Raw genomic sequence first — 15,000 nt, 5'->3', positions numbered from 1 at the left:
CGTCAAAACTACTACGTGAAATGATCAAATTTTAGGTTTTGACTGCAACGTGGACAAACTACAATTGAATCTTTCAGTCTCACTCTTTATTTCAAATCCGTCCGTATTAATCCTCTTATAGGACGCTTCGCCCATATTGTATAATAAAAACAAAGTGGAATAATCATGAAATACTTAAAATAGTTCAAACTTATATTTTGAAGTGACGTTTTCGTCGCCGTAGCCGTCGTGGTTTCTTAAACTCCGTAGAGAAAACTCATTGCGACAAAAAGAGTTTTCAAAAAAACGTCAATAGTGAGTCATTTTGGAAGTTGAAATAACTAATGAAATAGTCTTAACTATATTACCAGTTGCTCCTTTTCATCCTATCCATCATTTCATTATTAGTCTTAACTAGTTGTTCTTTTTCCAGCAAAATGCAATCACCCTTTACTCCGACTCTTACGTGTGTTAAATTATTACAAAGAGCTAAAAAAACAAAATTATCTCATCGCCGTCCTATTCTTACTGGTTCTCTTTTTCAAAAACCAAATTGAGTTAAACATCGACTGAATGCTGTTGACGCTTGTAGACTACTCAGCCTGATGATTGTCGTGAAGTTTATTTCTAACGATCAGGCTCTTCACAGTCTTTACCCTCAGGCTGAATACCAAATTATGTTGTTCGGACTCTGAAATTATCTCTGCGTGAAGAATTCTACAAAGTAACTAAATACTTAGAATAACGTAACGTGATGTGATTGCGAAGATTTTCAGTGAAATCCTTTCATCATGATAGACAGTGCACTGTTGTTCAAGATGTTATGACATGCTCTACTGCATCTTGCATAAAACTGGGGTGATAACGTATGTTGCTAATGATTGATGAATTGAACAATGGAACTCGAAGGGCTAAGGTTCCGTGGAAAACTTTGTTCGTTATATCCATTTTTCGTTGTAGTGAGCTTTTATTCAATACATTTTACTATTAGTCTTATAGCGGAGCTCCGGCGGCCGAAGGACCGCCAAGCGGAGCACCATACTCGTACGAAATGGTACGAAGTTGCTTTTCTCATGGTAATCATGGCTAGCGGTATTGCTTGTGGGCACGAAGTCGCTCAATAATTGATAATATTTTAATAGCTCAGCAGAACACCATGGGTAAGATTTTTTGGGAAATCTAAGGATCCATGCGAGAAATTTTGGTTATAGACCGTTATAACGTAAGCGTACGCCCGTGCGTACATACTGTCGGGGTGGAGGTGGGAAGGCAAGACAGCCGTTGTAGACGGGAGTGTTCGGGCAATTTTTCTTGGCGGGAAATCATGTGGCAGCGTTGCATTTGGCAACCCGCGTTTTTCTGGCGGAAAATCATGTTAGTGAAGTAAAGAGCAGGAAAGAGCACGAGAGAAGAGGCGATGAAATTTGGTAGGCCGAGGAATTTTTTGAATCCAATTATTTCCAAAATGGACAAGCATGTAGTCATAATAATTATATAGCATCCAAAAACAGATGAACATGGCAAATACAGCGGCACCATGTGTGAACCTTCAAATTGGAGAAAACAGCAGTGATAATAGCTGCAACCTGATTGGCCAATACTCGGTTCTTTTATTTATCTTGACATTTGATTGATTGATGGAAACTATCCAGATTTTTCTCAAATTGGACGGTTTGTTCAAAGCTGAAGTAAAAGTTCCAGAGAAAACTATCCAATTTATTTGAATTTTGGACAGTTGGTAAAAATGAATAAAAAATAAATCTGTTGGACACCGTAAAGCTGAGAGAAATAGTGCGAGAGACAAAACACTTATTTACAACGGTTAGCTTTCAGGTAATGTTCTCCTTCTTCTAACTGGTAAAATATTTCAATTTTTCAAAAGTAGAAATTCAAATTTCCGTGTACCGTCAGGGGTGTCTTCATTGAAAAGGTTGTAGCGCTTTCCGTTTACGGCGCAGATATCCCCACTCTTGGATTAAATGTGGCCACTTATTATCGAAGAAAATGCTTTGTTTTTCTTGTCAGAGCATTATCGAAAGCGCAAACTAAAACATTTGAGCAACCACGCAAAAAAGGGTCTCATGGAATAAATATTTCGAATTGTAAAATCCCTCAAAACTGGCTTGTTGGAAATAGGTTTATCTAGCTACTGTCAAAATGTGATTGCAATCAAGCAAAGCGCCTTGGAGTTGTAATCTTTACATTGTTATCTTCAAGACAAGAATTAATGTTTTAGCCCCAGCACCTTTCCCCATAATTGGCCAATCAGAGGACGCCACCTTTTTCCGGTTATAGCTGTCGATCTCTCACAAGTTCTAGCTTTCCTCCAGCTTCATTGTCACTACTATTCTTCGAATTTAGGACGCATGTTTTCGGAGTGGATCGGCCTTCATGCTTAACAGAAAAAGGATGCGCATATCGATCTCATCAAAAACAAAAGCGGCAGAGAAAAAGTGCAAACGACGACGATTTGATCCTGAAAACGTTCTTAATGTGTTTTTACAGTTCCGTGGTGTAGAATTTCAATAAATCAATGCGGACGTGACCAGGAATGTTTCCTGTGGTGTGTCCCCAAGTATTTGGGTTTATTTTCCTGTTAAAATACAGTTATACATTTATTCTACCTTTATTTATACTGCTCACACATGAAATGAGCAAAATAAAGAAAGTCGTTCTTAACGGACTCTCATATTGGATGTGTTCTTAAAACGTTCTTAAAATATTGGTTCATCTCAGCATTTCTTATAAGAAAGGTTATTCTTATAAAAAAAAGTGATAACAAAGCTAGAAGCCAAAGTCAACAATAAATGGCCGAAACAGTTTTGTGTCTGTTTTCATGCAAGCAACTAAATCGAATGTTTTTTGCTTGCAAAGCCAATAACATTTTTGCTGGAAATGGTTTTGTAGTTTCTTTTAAAAACAGATACAAATTTGCATGATCGGTTAATATTGCTACACCGCGAAAGTGTTCGTTTGCTGACAGGGGTTTTTCTAAAATTCAGACCTCCAAACACAGCCGGACCCTTCACAACTCAATCGTCTAAAGAATATTCATGTAGACACAGGGGCATGGTTTCTGTGGCCAGACATGACCAAGACCAAGAACGGCAAAGTCTCGGCCATATAAACTTTGTTCTACACTTTACAGATTTCGGACTCCTTCCTTTAATGCAGACGTCTTTTCCCAAATGACGGTAGACTGAAGAATCTCGTTTGACCAGGAGAAATGGAAGGCGCACAGCACAATCATGGAATCAGAGTGCGCATTCGGTACGTTTGTTGTCATTTCCCCTCATAACAACTAACATCGCAAAAATTCGTAAACCACAAACCCGTCTAAAACGGACACACTTTGCCCTCCGATTGCACAGAAAACACCACGACAACTGTACGTAGAGGTAAGTGAAGTTTATTTCTACATTTACAGCTTACTTTAGAATTTATAATGCATCAGTAAATTGAAACCCCCAGCCCCCAGGTCCCGGGGAAGAGTGGGGGATTATAGGGGCATTGAAGCGCTTTTGAACAACAATCTGTTCCCTGGGGGTGGTATGTTTGACTGATTTTGACTTTGGGTCCCGTCCGCAAGTGGGGCAAGTGTTGCACTGGCATTCGAGTATCTAAAGATGGCGGAAAACCTGAGAAAGGTAACACCTGGTTTTCACGAGCGACGCAAGTGCAAGCAAAAGCGCAAGCACAAGCATAAGGATCAAACTTTTTGCTTTTCCTTGTGCTTGCGCTTATGCTTGCCTTCGCTTGCGTCGTGTGAAAATGAAACGCAGCGTAAGCACCAGGAAATTTGCTACGTCTGGCCAATTAAAGCACTCGCTCCAGATTCTCCACGTCTGAGCATTTGAGCAAAATGGCGGATGCCGTGGTTGTTATTTAATGCTTTAATATTTCGACGTTTGTTTTCACCAGCATAAGCTACTTATTCTTGTGCTTGTGCTTGCGTCGGTAGTGAAAACCAGGCTTAAGAGCCCCCCGTGGGGGAGTGGGGGAGTACTCTCTTATATACGCTATATAGGTATGTGCCGCCCGATAGGGTAGGGTTTTTGAGGTGCTCAGGATATCCTTTTTGGTATCCTTAGATATTCCTTAGATAGGGTCACTAAATTGCAGTATCCACCCCAACCCGCAAAACGAAAAAGATACGGTTTATTAAAACTGAACTACACGCTTGAATACACGTTTTCAAGTTTAACAAAACGATTTTAAAGGGACCTTTATTGCTTGTATGGGCCTAAAAGAGGGTATCGAATCTCGATTCTCTACCCTCAAATAGGGTCAGGGTTTGAGAACCTTGATTGATTGACACACCTATCATAAATTGTCGGAAATCGGAATACCACTCCCCTCGGAGGTAAGAGTTGCTTTAATCCACGCATATCATTCTTTGACTTCACCATCCACTGCAAAATGATATTCAATCTGAATTCTTGGGTTCCTTTAAAGTTGACATGAACCTGGCAAATTTAGTATGCTTGATATGCAACGTAATGTTAATTTCACTTTGAACGTTGCCGAGACAGTTTTGTGATCAGATGGTCTTGAGCAATAATGAAATATGGGTGCTTTGCCCATATTTAATGGTTGAACAAAAAATGTGTCTTTAATTGGCATTGTACCAGTAACTAAAATGCACTCTTCACAAACCCAAAGCAGAACATTTGAAATTTCTTTCCATAATAAATGTTGGATTGTTTTAAATTTCTTACCCCAAGTATTGGGGGAATTTGATCTAAATTTCTGCCTCAGGGGGTGGGGGTCTCGATGCCTTTTGACCAGGGTCTATGTCAATTCCCCACCCTTCCCCGGTACCTGGGGGTGGGGGTTTCAATTGACTGGTGCATAAGCTCAAAGTATATTTTCCCATACAAAGTCTATAAATCGTACCCCAAGCTTGGGCTGCCTGTGCGGGAAAGAATGCTAACGTTCGTCGTTTTCAGAGTAAAACAACGTACTTTTTAGCCAAGAAACGTCCGTCTTTGGTTTTTTAATTTTGTTGTAATATGTAACTGAATATTTACATTTCATCTGTAGGGTCAGGAAGCCTTCTCTGTCGGGTTCCCGACAAACGTATCTATTTTGACTTCAGGGTGAACTATTTTCACAATCGCGAGGTTGAGAGGTCATTTAATTGAAAATCTAAACATCTATGAGATACAAAAAACAGAATTGCGAATTATCGCAAATCACAATGCTGACAAGCACAAAAGTAGAAGAAATGGTTAAATAATTATGAATTTTGGTACTATCTTAATGTTTTTGGGTTAGCGTAAAGGGATATATTGTCACGCAAATGATGTAATTTCATGACACTCAAAATTCGCAAAAAACGTGACTTTCATGTAAACAATCTTCGCACTAGTACTAACCAGGAAGTTAAAGAAATATTGTTGGCTTCCCAAATAAACTTCACCTTACACTATAATGACAAAACATATATTTTTCTGAGGTTAAAACCTTGGCTACCTTTCAATCATTTGTCAGGGAAATAAAATTGCTCTCTCCTCGCGTATAACATTTCAACGCACGTATGCAAATTTGTTAACTCATTTTCACCGCATTCCTGCGAAATTTTTCTTCTTTCAAATATTAACAAAAATTTTATTTCTCGTCAAGCGTTTCATTTTTTATATTCAAATAACCACTAAAAATAAAGATCTTTTAACGATCTATCCGTAGGTATTTTTTCATAATTTAATATTCTCTGTCAAAATTTGCACAACAATCAAATGCAAAACACAAAAATAGCAACGCACGCAACAAATTTAGTCGTATTTTAATACCTCTTCGTCGAATTCTCATGCTTAACTCACGAATTTTTAGTTATCGTGAAAAATCTTTCTCTATTCGTTAGCAATCATCCTATCAAATTTCGGAGAAATCGACCGGTCCACGAATATTTTGTGAACTTTTTTTCAATGGGATGTCAAAAGGCCAAGTGGATATTATGCATAATCGGCAAGTTCGGGCGATCAAGTTGCGCGTGTGACCCGTTATAAATATTTTTTCACAAAATGTTCCCGAATCGTCGAGTATCACCACAGAAGACAAGAACATCATTCTAAAAGCTTATTCTACGCAAAAAGTAGGTTCTGGAGGTAATTTTGCGAGTGGATGAATTCATAAAGGCCACCTTTTCCAGCGAAATATTTTTTGAAACAAACAACATATTTGCTATTAGAGGCAAAAACCCCTTCCTATTTCATTACGTGCGTGAAGAGAAGAAACTCAATCGTGTCAAATATGCGCAATATTGCAACAAACTAAATTTCAGGATCAAACCGTTTCCATAAAGAACCTTTTCCTGGAATAACGAAGCACAAAATAAACCACAAGCTTTCTTTCAAATAATTCTTGGCTGTCACCTTCCCAATTATTTTCTTACCTGAAGACTGTGCAGAGTTGATCACAGATCCACTTAAGGTGTTCGATTCGTTCTCTGTTTTTGTTGAACCCATAAGTTACCAGAAAATTTTCAATTCGGTTTCAGTGTTCTACATAACAGCACGCTTGGTAAAATATTAGAAATACAGCTCACTTTTATTCGGCTCGACGGGCGATAGATTGTTGTCAAAATTCATTTCTCGTCGCTTTTAAGATTTCAGGTGTTTGTTTTTTACCGCCTGCCTAGTTTATCCAACTGACTTTCCATTATTGAGCTCCATAAGGGTATATTTTGTTTAAAGATCCATTAAAACGCCATTCGCGTTACATGACTTTTGACGCCATTGCCGGTTACGTTAATCATTCTACTGTGTCCACCAGAGAAATCTACGCATTTCCCACTACCCTCTCGATCCTAAGAAAATACGCGCAGAAGGCTCTATGCACAAAGACAGCACTTAGCAGGGGAGTGACAGGCAAGACTTTTACCGACAAGGAAAAAATAAAAACGAATAAATAAATAAATAAACCAACAAAGGAAACGCAGATTTCGACTGGGTTTGCCATACTGGCAACCCAGTAATAAGTGAAATGTAGAGCAAAACCCGCATGTTTTGGTGGGTTGTTGCATGGACTGGAAGCCGCGTTTTTGGCGGGAAGCTGCGTGGCCAGCGTATTGCATTTGACACTGCGTTTTAGTACAAAAATCAACTTTTTGAAGGCAGCCAAAAACAAGCTAAGTATTTGTTATTATGTCGTACAACGAGGAAAGAACAGAGAGTAAGAGAGCGAAAAAAAAAACAGCAAGCAGGGGACGAGCCCAACCAAAGGGCTAGAAATTATAGTTATGAGCAGTGGAAGAAAGAGTAAGCACGAGCACGAGAAAACAGACTGAACAATGGTGACGAAAAATGAGTAGTTATACAAATATCCGAAAACAAAAACGTAATAATTGAGGAGTGCCACTTTTAGACTTGCCTAAATATATATATTACTCACCCACACGTCGAGAGGCGAATGGTAATATTAGCAGAAGGACCTTTCTCTGGTATTTTTTTCGGAAGTACAACCAAAATTGGTTGGTAAATTGTGATAAATCATATTCCCAAACACTGGCCTCTCCACACTTTATGTAATATCTGCATGCGTGTAGGGTTTGCCCGAATAAAAGTCGACTTCTCGCCGTTATTAGGTCGGGGTTATACAGAGTTACTGGGGAGTTTCAGTTTCTCATATCTAAGTGGATGGCCGGCTCGGAATGAATATCAGATCTTAAGGTAACATTTTTAATTTTACCTTGACAAGAAAACGATTTTATCAGTCAAAAGATGTCTTTGTATTTTTTTCAGTAAAGTTTTTTCCTTATCTCTTAAAAAAACCATCAAGCCGTTCGCCGAAAAATGACCGCTCAGGGCAAAGGCAGCATAATCCAAAATCAGCTGGTCCCTGAAACGGAAACATAAAAGTATGAGGGATGTTTCCGCTTAACTCCTTTCAGCGGTTTTCAGTCAATGATTGAACCGCGGTGCTTTATTCTGACACTTCTCGATATTTATTTCAACAACCAGTCCTCAGTAGTTCAAAAGGTGTAAGGCGCTATCCTCTGCCGGAAACATCATCACTATGCAGAAAATAAGCCATATCAAAATCATCTGAATTATCTACCGGATAGTGATTTATACAGCGCGGGATAGCGTTCTCACCTTCCGAACAACGGAGGGCTGAATGAAGAGAACAACCAATTCGCTGTCGGTTTTCTAGACATATTAAGGGTATATCTACCTTTTAAGGTCGATTGCGTTTTCACCGGGAAGACTATTTTTACAAGGCAAGTGAATAAGCATGAAAGTAATGAGCCGATATGGTAACTAAAAGTATATTTCACAGGCCATCCTATCCAAACTCGAAGGTACAAAGGATTTTGAAAATTCATGCCTCGTTCCGATTTCATTAAGTAAAACCTCGATTGTGATTTGGTCATTTCTCGGTAGGGTTCACAGACGAGAAGTGATACATATATCATTGATCATGGCCCTACTGTAAGAAAATCGAGGGTCCACTGAGTTGGGTGTAGTTAAGTAAACTACTAGTTTTAATGAAATGACCTCTACCTCTTTGCCCCTCCTTTAAAGATACGTAAAATTTAGAACTTAAGGCTGGTTTACACGTACGATGCAAGCATAAACACGAGCAACATACGCAGACGCAGTAGCGTTTTGATAATTAGTACCTTTCATTACAACAAAAGACACTAATTTACAACAAGTTAATGCCCCTGCGTATGCTGCTTATGCTTATGCTTGCGTCCTACGTATAAACCAGCCTCAAATGATCCGAGTTTCAGGCCTAATCTTCTCTTTCCTTACCCTGTTAAATTTAAAGTTAATTTTTTGAGGCGGAATTACTGGTTCAGCGTAACTTCAGAAAAAAACTCAACAAACAGGTGTTCACAGCAAAAGTGAATTCCATGCAGTTATCGTTAATATTTCGTTTACTCGATTTCCTTTACCGCGTAAAGGCCCAGTAATACGGGCAACATTTTTCGTGCAACTTGTCGTGCAACAATGTTGTGTTGCAAGTTGTGATGGTTTAGTGCGCGTATTACCACCTTCTTGCGCAACATGAAAATTTGTTGCGCAACAGGGTGGTAATACGTGCAACTGAACCATCTCAACTTGTAACGCAACATTGTTGCGCGACAAGTTGCACGAAAAATGTCGCCCGTATTACTGGGCCTTCACTAAGTTACGACATAAACCAATTAAGGTTCATCCAAAAACGTCTGCCTGCCCAGTTCTACCAAATTTGACTAGAATTGTGTCACTTTTCATGTAAGAAAAGTGAAAAATAACAGGATACATTGATCATAAACCCAAGATTGCTGTATTTTCATTCAGTCAGTCATCCAGAAGAAGAGTACTCAACTTTATAAAACTTTACCTTTCTCTTACCTCTTCATCCAATAAAAACCCGCTCTTTCCTTTGCACTCTTGTTTGCCAGCGTAATTCTTTTCCGCGGTATACGGTGACACGCTTCTAGAGCGTCCTTCGGCATCTCCACGACAAAGCATATTTTCGCGAATATGCCATCTCTCTATATCTCCTTCATACTCATTTGGTAACTGGACGTCAATTTTTAATTCGAATAAATCATCAGTTGATGTACCAACCGAAACCATACAAGGTATATCTGGCTCAAGGGTCAATTCAGGAAGAGGTGTCATGTCTACCCCTGTTGGAATCTCCGTTACCACTTCTTCTCGACCGAAAGCTGATTCCTTAGAAGGTTCAGGTGTCAGCATCCTTGGTAACGTTACAACCGATGACATTTCTACAGGTGATGCATGTCTATCTTCTTGTTCCCGTCGACATGATGCAGTGTCATTTATTTCTCTCAGCTCATTCCCAGTGTGCAATATGTTTGCTCCCTCTGCAGTCCGTCGGCTTCTTAACATCATTAACGCGGTCTTGTGTTCTTCGAGGATGCTTTTCCTTGCCTCGTAATCAAGTTTTCTCTGCTGGATTTGAAGCTGTGTTTTTAGTTCATCAAGTTCCCTTTTAAGTGTGGTTGACTCTTGGCAAGCCCTTATGTGCAGTTTTTGGGTCTCAACGAGTCTTGTTTGATATTCCGCAATTACACCCGTCCTTTCTGATTGATTCGTTTGCATTTTTTCCGTCTTCTCACACCTGCGTGTTCGTGCCTGATGAAAGCTCAAAATTGTATCGACAGATTCATTTTTTATCTCTGAAATTAAAAAAGCATGATGCAAAAAAGATGCCTCCTAACGGCGAAACACTTATTATTTCCTGTCTGGCGACGCAACTGCTAAATACGTTAAGTAATACTACCGATTAAATACCATACAATACAGGACTCCGTTGAGTTGCAATAGAAGCTTCGGAAACCGTGCCAGCACAACACATGTTTTTCTTTAAGGAAAAAATATCATCGAAGGCAATGAAACAACTTAGGCAGTTGTTGTAAAGTAGCCCGGGGCGTGTTGTGTTTTCTGTTTGCCACAGGGCAGGTGCCGATGCCATAGCAATTTACAAGTAAATGAAATTTGTTCACTTTGCTAACAAGCACGATTAATATAGAATAGAATAGAAACAACTGATTGCCTCATTTATGTAGGATTGCAAACCCAATCCCATTTGGATGGCTATTAACAGTGGTTTTCTGCGAAACAGTTGGGAAAAGAAATTTAAAAAAATAAAAAAAGGGGGTTAACCACTCGTCCAGTGAACCAACAACGTGGGTCAACAGATTCGGAGAAACCTTGTACTTTTCTACCTCCATGGACACAATCACCCCTTTTTTTTTTCATTTCCGAGCTAAAGCACATTGTGAGTCGGTATCGAAATAGGAATCGGTTGACCATCCTCATTTGAAGCTCATTCCCACTATAGCTGACAACTAACTTCCCTTCCAGGGGGATCCGGTCATACATTATCGACCGGCCAGGGAGTAGCGAGGTGATTCTAATTGCAGAAAAAGTGTGTCTTCTAAGAGCTATCTAGTACAAGACCACCCAGCAGCGGCGTTCCAATATGTCCTATCCCTATCCGATTATGATTAATACTTTCTCCGGGGGAAGGGAGGGGGGACATGCATTATACATTGACACGGAAGAAGTGATGAGGTGCCTCTTATCGCAAAAATGTCAGGTTGTCTTCTTGGAGCGAACAAGTACAAGGCCAACTTGTAGCGTGTTGACAGCGTGGTTGGTTCAGTGTCGGATTGGTTTTATTGTATTAGCCGAGCAGTATGGACATCCAGGTTAAATTACTGGCGAGGCGCCATTGGAAGTGCATTGTTGGGCATTATACAAGCGTTTCCTACCTTGAATCTCACTGAGAAGTTGCCTGGGAACTGGAATTTCTTGGGCAATAATTCTCTTAAGCTGTTGAATTTCATCATGATATCTTTTAATAATTGTGTCCTTTAGATCTTCATTGATCTTTGGCTTGTTCGTTATATCCTTTGCACGCTTTGCGTATCTCAGTGTACTTAGCGTTTCCTCGTAATTATTCTCCCCTGGACTGACACAAGCCACCATTAGCGTCTTGGAATTTCCGCCAAGCGAGTCTTGCAAAAGCCTTGTAAGTTTGGAGTCGCGATAAGGCACGTGTTTTGACTTCCTATCCACCAAAGCAGAGATAACATTTCCAAGAACCGATAAAGACAAGTTTATTTTCGTTGATTCTTTGAAGCGTTCACCACTACTTCCTGACTTACTTTGACGCTCACTACCAGCAAGGTCCACGAGGTTGAGTTTGCCTGTCCGATAGACTTCTTTTTCTGCTTGAGAAGCGCGAAAACATGCCTCGAGGTCTATTGTGAAAATGGAATGCGACCTTGATGAATCCACATTCAGTAAGGTCGCACCTACTGATCGATTTCTTCCTCCCGATTCTAAAATGTGCTGCATATCGGAATAATTATCAACAGTTATACTGGATAATCCTTTGACATAAATTCCCTTGTCGGGGTGTTCCTTGATTTCTGGTTTGCACTTGCTCTGCTTCACAAGCAAGTCCCTTATTTCTTCATTGTATATTTCCAGGTAAGAGACACGCAAAATATACTTGGCTTGTTTTCCTACACTTTGCCGGCGAGTGCCGTTGAAAATATGCTCACAACAACGAGGAATGATACCTCTGTGTGCTGCAGGGCTTTGAATTCCCTCCATGGTAAATGTTTTTCCACACGATGTTTGCCCGTAAGCAAATACTGTCCCGTTATATCCTTCCATTACGCCATTTACAATTGGGCGTACGATCTCAGAATAGATTTTCTCCGTGCTGCTAGCAATCCCATAAACTCCGTCGAAGGTGAAAGTCTTGAAAGACTTTTCGTCGTCTGCCCGTTTTTTAATGCTACACTGATGGAGTGAAGAGTTTGTTTCTATTACAAATCTCGTATTCATTTCCCGCTCTTTCTCATTTAGTGGTCGACAGCGAACGATAACTTTAACACTTTCACTCATGCTGAGTCTCACCGTGCGGAAACGTTAAGTCAGCAACAGTCGCTTGTTGGAAAAGGTACACACGGTTCAGTGCTTCCGTTGGCATTAGCTCAAAATTTAACCTTTTCTCTCGTGTTTTTACTTTACAGGCTGCAAAACAAGAAAATTAAAAATATTAAGCGTTGATTAGAAGTATAGAGGTCTGTAACTGGACAAGTAGGGGTAAAATCTGAGTTTGTACAAAGCGAAGGTTCTTCATTTGGCAGCCCTAGGCAACCCATCTCCAACACCTAATGGTCATGCGTTATGTGTATAGACGATTTGATCTTGGTAGAATTTCTGACTTTGCCTAGATTCTTTCTACTTACTATCTAGTTACTACTTACGAACTAGATTCTCACTAATTTGCTCTTACGGTTTACCAGATAAGCCACCTTTCACCAAGTCACGAAGCTTGTATGTAGCTTTTCCAATTGAGCTATTTAAGGTAATTACATGCATCTTCTTATGATGGCTATCACATAAAGTCTCCTCAAGTTGAGATTCAAATGTTCTGTGTTTATCCAATTTCGTTGTCTTTATTTTTTAAAGTGTTATTTGATTTTAGGAGAGAGGAAGAACCCTGAGAAAACGAGCGACCACAGTACAAGGCATGCACAAGGTTGACCATTTTAAAGTATATCTAAAACATGATACACGTCAATAGCTTCCCTTTATCCCTTTTACTGCTGGGATATACCCATTGAATGTAATAATAGTAGACAAGGTCTAAATCCAGGACATTTTTTTGTCCTTGAAGACGGCCTCGAGGAAGGAAAGGGCTTGTTCAAGGACAGATATAAGTAGTCTCCTTGATAATGCGCTCATCTACTACCTGCAATTTGTGAAGCGCTGAGTACATTAGCTGCAACGTGTTGCATTCAGAAATAATAATCTGGGTTTTTTTGGGGGGTTTTTTTAATGGAAGGTGTTTCATCGTTTTTGCTTGAAACCTTGTATCTATCTCTCGGCCCTCTTGGAATTAGCTGGGAAACTTCGAGATTGTAAATAAAATTAATTTCTCTCCATTCAAGCAAATCCAAGCGTAAGTAATCCGTGTAACTGGTACCCGAGACCAACTTCGAGATGACAATTTTCTTTCTCGGAATCAATTTCAGTGAAATCGCCTAAGGGATAACTATGGCTAATGGATACTTATAAAATATCTAGGGTTCTACAATTTTTACATGAATAATTATGAAAATGAAACTACGCAAAATGGCCTGGAAAATAAAAGAAAAAAAATTTGCCGGTGGTTTCATCGGATTTAATTTAAAATTCCTTAAGATTGTTGCAGTCGGAAAAGGAAGAGATTTTATATTTGGCAGATTGACCGACACAATCCAGCCTATCACTATTGAGCTGCAATAAAGTAAATATCACAAAGCTAAGTTGGTTATCTTAATGAATTTTCTTACAGTTGTTTGCACTCATCAGTAAATCGAAGATGGATCAACGAAAGCTACAGCAGAGCCACAGTGACAGAAAACGAAGAAAAAATCTTTGTTAAGAATAGAGAAAACTTCAGAAATTGAGTTAAAGAGCATTGAACTTACTAATGTTGGGAAATGATTAAAAAATTTATAATACGTCAGAATGAGTAGGGCTTGTTCAGCGAGGCTTGTTAGACTCGACACACTACAACACTTTCAAAAATATAACAACATAGTCCTTTTTACAAGGCAAAAGCAAAAACGCAAATTATCACTCATAAATGTCAGTTTTCGAAAAACAATTTAGTTTTGACATTGCTCTCCTCGTGTCCCGGGGAGATCCCACAATGGTGTTATAACACTGATATCGGGCTTGAAATGGGTACCATGAAATACCAGCTAATATTGACAAGTTAGCGCGAGCCCTGATCTTTGCTGAGAGACCGTACTAAGGACAAGGTTGTGAGTAAAAATTCCATACCTTTTGAACACCTTCGCTTTTTTTGTAGTAAGTCTGAAGCTGTAAAATTCCCTAGGGTTTACCAAATATTATTAGATTTAGAAACGTTCTGCTCTGCGTGCGAAAACTTAAACAGTGCAAAAAGCATTGTTTGAAAGCCTCATTTGTACTCTCCACCTGTTCATCTCCAAGGTTGCTAAAGCACCCAAACATTGCAGCCACATTTTAAGCTCTCTCACGAAGTCGAACCATGATCTAATGTGAACCACTTGAAGGAATCGTGTATCGACTCCCCTGGAAATCAAATATTCAGTGCGTATATGGCTGAGTAAATTCAGTTTGTTTAAGGTCAACTTCCTTTACATTTAAACCAAGAGATCAAGTGACCATGATCCCTGAACTGTGCCAAATCTCACCACGCTACACTAGACTATCAGTGGAAATTTATGTTTAAAAAAATTGCTCTATGAAAGAAGCTGGCCATAAAATTGGCAAACATCTTGTCTTATTTACTGCCAAAAGACTGCCTTTTGGGAAGAACTAAGACAGGCATGGAGTATGTAAATCGAAATATTGTTTACAAAACATAAAAAGCATCTCAATACAGCATTGAAAGCAAAGAGAAAGACGTGAAAAATATAAGAGGGGCGATTTGCTTCTGGGAAACCATTTTTTCACGTATTCTAAATTAGTTGATGTGGTTTTCCCTGTTTGTTTTCTGTCAAGT

The 15,000-nt window shown here is 39.4% G+C and overlaps 1 protein-coding gene across 2 annotated transcripts; it reads right to left on the bottom strand.

Moving 5' to 3' along the window:
* Positions 1–7,522: 7,522 nt before the first annotated feature.
* LOC137978409 (kinesin-like protein KIF17) lies at positions 7,523–14,487 on the bottom strand. Of its 2 annotated transcripts, XM_068825318.1 has the most exons (4): positions 14,295–14,487; positions 11,216–12,491; positions 9,324–10,117; positions 7,523–7,818 (listed from the first exon to the last, which is right to left on the bottom strand). In XM_068825318.1, the coding sequence occupies exons 2-4, from the start codon at positions 12,360–12,362 to the stop codon at positions 7,735–7,737; spliced, it is 2,025 nt and encodes a 674-aa protein (XP_068681419.1). In that variant the 5' UTR covers positions 12,363–12,491; positions 14,295–14,487; the 3' UTR covers positions 7,523–7,734. The 2 variants fall into 2 exon arrangements, with proteins under 2 accessions (XP_068681419.1, XP_068681428.1); XM_068825327.1 differs by lacking the exon at positions 14,295–14,487 and having other exon boundaries at positions 11,216–12,708.
* Positions 14,488–15,000: the final 513 nt, after the last annotated feature.

This window comes from Montipora foliosa, chromosome 1 (genome assembly GCF_036669935.1).
Source record: "Montipora foliosa isolate CH-2021 chromosome 1, ASM3666993v2, whole genome shotgun sequence".
NCBI classification, from domain to species: domain Eukaryota; kingdom Metazoa; phylum Cnidaria; class Anthozoa; order Scleractinia; family Acroporidae; genus Montipora; species Montipora foliosa.
The sequence above is the reverse complement of the archived record's forward strand: the minus strand, read 5'-3'. Positions and strand labels throughout refer to the sequence as shown.